The 3,898-nt window shown below is 39.4% G+C and overlaps 1 protein-coding gene across 1 annotated transcript; it reads right to left on the bottom strand.

Moving 5' to 3' along the window:
• Positions 1 to 2,214: 2,214 nt before the first annotated feature.
• On the bottom strand, positions 2,215 to 2,866 carry LOC117591314. Its single transcript, XM_034284521.1, has 2 exons — positions 2,416 to 2,866; positions 2,215 to 2,338 (listed from the first exon to the last, which is right to left on the bottom strand). Exons 1-2 carry the CDS (start codon positions 2,812 to 2,814, stop codon positions 2,330 to 2,332), a joined length of 408 nt encoding a protein of 135 aa, XP_034140412.1. The 5' UTR covers positions 2,815 to 2,866; the 3' UTR covers positions 2,215 to 2,329.
• Positions 2,867 to 3,898: the final 1,032 nt, after the last annotated feature.

The raw sequence follows: 3,898 nt of genomic DNA, 5'->3' as shown, positions 1-3,898 counted from the left end.
ATTACATATTGATAGTTTTCGAACTCTAAAGCCCATCTGGCAATTCTGGCATTAACGATTTTTTTATTAAGCGTGAAGGCTGATGAGTTACAATCAGTAACAATTTTAAACGGAATACCCTCCAGATATATATGTAATTTTCTTAATGAGTACACAATTGCTAACGTTTTCAGCTCGAAACGATGGTATCTCGACTAGGTATCTCTACTTTGTGTCATCTGTAGCTGAAGATTTATCTAATCCTCGTTTAGCACCGCCATTATCTGTTCTGATTTACTTATACTTTGAATGTCTGCTCAGCGCATCGAAATGCGACATGAACTTCCCACTTCGGTGAACAATTACATATTGATAGTTTTCGAACTCTAAAGCCCATCTGGCAATTCTGGCATTAACGATTTTTTTATTAAGCGTGAAGGCTGATGAGTTACAATCAGTAACAATTTTAAACGGAATACCCTCCAGATATATATGTAATTTTCTTAATGAGTACACAATTGCTAACGTTTTCAGCTCGAAACGATGGTAGAAGAAGTTCCGAACTTTGAAAAAAACGCAATTGGGTGGAATTTCCCATTGTTGTGTTTTTGTAATAAGAAACCACTGTAACCTGAATGCTTGCGTTGCAATGTAATTCGGTCTCTCTATCTGGATTATATAATGCAAGAAATGGCTTTCAAGATAATCTAGAACAAAGATCCTGAAATACTTTATGGCATTCATTTGTAAACTCAAACGTAACACCTGGTCTTGTCAGGTTCTTAATTGGCTTAACTATTGTTGCAAACGCCAAATATGAAAAGAGTCCGAAGCATGTTTCGATTTCGTACATATTCTTTGGAACTGGAAGGTGCTTAATTGCTACTGTATGCTCTTCTTTAGGCCTTATTCCCTCTTTGCTAACTCTAAACCCAAAAACTGACAGAACTTACAATTCTTTAGTTTTAGTTCCAGTCGGAATTCCGTATGCCTTCTTAAAACTCGTCCTATTAAAATTAAATGCTCTTCAAATGTTTTGTTGCCGATTGCGATATCATCCATATAAACCGCAATATTGCCTTCCTTAATCAATGGCTGATAAACAAAATCTGTGAGTTATCTACAACAAGCGGGTGCAGTTTTTAATCCGAACGGCATTTTCACGTACTCGTACTCACCACAAACGTGTCACAAACGCCGTGTACTTAATCTTTGGCAACCTTAACTTGATGAAATCCACTTTTTATACCCGGTACTCGAAGAGTATATAGGTTATATTGTATTTGTGCACAAAGTATGTAACACACAGAAAGAAACGTTTCCGACCCCATAAAGTATATATATTCTTGATCAGCATCAATAGCCGAGTCGATTGAGCCATGTCTGTCTGTCCGTCCGTCTGTCCGTCCTGATGAGGGCCTAGTACTCTCAGAAACTATAAGAGCTAGAGTCACCAAATTTTGCACCCAGATTTCTGTATGCTGTGCTATCAGAACACCAAATTGGAATCCGATTGGATCATTATTATAGCCACAATGAAGAAATTAAATTGCAGTGGCTAAACCCACCCTGTCCCGCAGCTTATATTGGGTTTTTTCACATTCTCTCATTCACACTGCTTCTGCAGTGCACTGCCTCTGCCGCGAGTCTGCAGTGTGTGGGTCTAGGGCAGGGCGGCGAGCTAAAGGAGCGTGTTGGTTTGAGAAGTGTTGTAGATGTAGACGACAGATGAAGGAATAATTTAAAATTTGACAAAACACCGCTAAGGTGCAGATGTAGACTGAGTGCCGGGTATAAAAGATGTGACGCGTAAGATGCGTCTCACACGTCCCTTCTCGTTTTCAATTCAATGTTATGCTCTACCGGAGGGATCCTTGCGCTATCAACGTAGTTTGTTTTAATAGTTTACTTAACCGATTTAATTTGCTCAGTTCTTAAAGTTTGATTAATAGAAAAGTTCTCTTTGTTCTGAATGTTAATACTTAATATAAATTTATCGGAATTTGAATAGACGAAATCTTAAGGTACGGAATCTGAATAGTCGGAATTTAAAGTTTCGGAATCTGAATGGTCGGAATTTGAAGGTTCGTAATCAGAATGGTCGGTATTTAAAGGTTCGGAATCTGAATTTTCGTTAAATCTTCAAGAATCTCTACCACATAAAATAGGAAATGGAATGTAATTATCTGGAACAACGTAAAATACTATTCTGTGCGTAATACCGGAGAACGATATAAATATCCAGATCTTCCCAAACGGGCATAACCGAAAATTTCCCAATCCTTTAAAGTCCGTTTCCTTGAAACTGTTTTCTCTTAATTTGAGTGGTAATGCGGAATGACGTATTAAACTAATTGCGCTGCCCGTATCAACAAGATAAATATAATGATTATAAATCCTATCTGGCGTATTCATAGTGTCGCAAGAGATTCTTACCGTATTTATTACTGCCACTTCGTTATTCCCTGAAGGTGGTGGGACCTTGCAGTTTTTGATAGCATGGTCCATGGAGCCGCAACGGAAACAGGAGCCCTTCATCCTCTTGGGCTTTGTACACGCCTTAGCGATGTGTTCAGTTCCACTGCTGGCAGGAATGCTATTGTGTCCCATCAGCTTCTTTGCTGACTGCGATGCTCTCCAACGTTTTTTACGCTTTTCTTCGTAACGGTGTGACAGCTTCACAAGTTCGCCAAAAGTTCTGGCCGGATAGAATATAGCAATGTCAGCGGAATCGTCCTTTAGCCCGTCGATCACGAACTGTACGGCCTGTTCCTCGTCGACCGGAGCTCGTTGCGCAACTTCTTGCATTTGCAGTACATAACCTAGAACTGACATCTTTCCCGGGCAATAAACCGTATATTTGAGAGTGTTTATTACCTCCACTATTGAGAAAATCCAGGAAATCTTTCTTAAAGGCGTCTGTTTCCGCCGTCATTCAACGTCGCACACACATAAAACCCTTCCATCCATGCATACGGTTCCATAATCTGCAAAACCTCCTTGAAATTGGCTAATTCGTCCACGCTTCCCTTTCGCAGTTCTTCCAGGACTTGCTTCCTCTGGAGCAAACTTATCTCTGCTTCGATCATAAGGCATTCGGCTTCTAGCCTCCTAGCTTGTGCGTCTTGCAAAATTGTTGGACCGTCTGATTTTAACTCCTTATTCTCGCTTTCTTCACCAGGTAATTCCATTAAGACAGCGCCATTTGCCATTGCCAGTCGCCGAAGCTGTCTGAATGTTGCAGCCTGATCGAACTTAATGTTATTTTCGATCAGCCACTCTGACTTTGCTTATGCTGCGACGTACAGACGCCAAAGCATACAGATGTATGTCGTGCTATCTCCCTTCTGGTACCGGAGTCTTATTTGCCGAATGTATGAGTGGCGAAACATGTCTTCGAATTATAGACACGTTTCCTTTATCCTACTTATCTATCTCCACTACTTTAGATATTTTAACGGAGTTTAAGATTTATCTTTGCACATGTTTCTTTAAATGTATTTTTTATATATGGTTCTACTTCTCCAAGCAATCTTTTTCTCTCTTCGTTCATTTCCACCGAATGCCGGACCGATCCAGCTTTCGATCGCTGGTCCACGATAGTTTATCGATAGTTCATATTTATGTTACTCGATAGCCTAACTAACTACTAATGCACATGTTTGTAAACGAATAGTGGGCACATGTTTTTTTTTTCAACTTTTTTAAGTTTTGTCGTAAAATGTTGTAATAAATACCTTACAAAAACCCACATCTTTGCATTTCAAGGTTAATATTTCGGAAACGATAAGCTAAAACCACAAAGTGTTAAGATACACTTTGTAGACGCATTCATTAGCTGTAAGGATGATTTAGTTCATTACAATCAGATGTGAGATCCTTAAGTTATGTGAAAAAAATAAGCACTACCTCTACAAAA

Source organism: Drosophila guanche, unplaced genomic scaffold (genome assembly GCF_900245975.1).
Source record: "Drosophila guanche unplaced genomic scaffold, DGUA_6, whole genome shotgun sequence".
Lineage (NCBI taxonomy): Eukaryota > Metazoa > Arthropoda > Insecta > Diptera > Drosophilidae > Drosophila > Drosophila guanche.
This window is presented reverse-complemented; position numbering and strand designations above follow the sequence as displayed.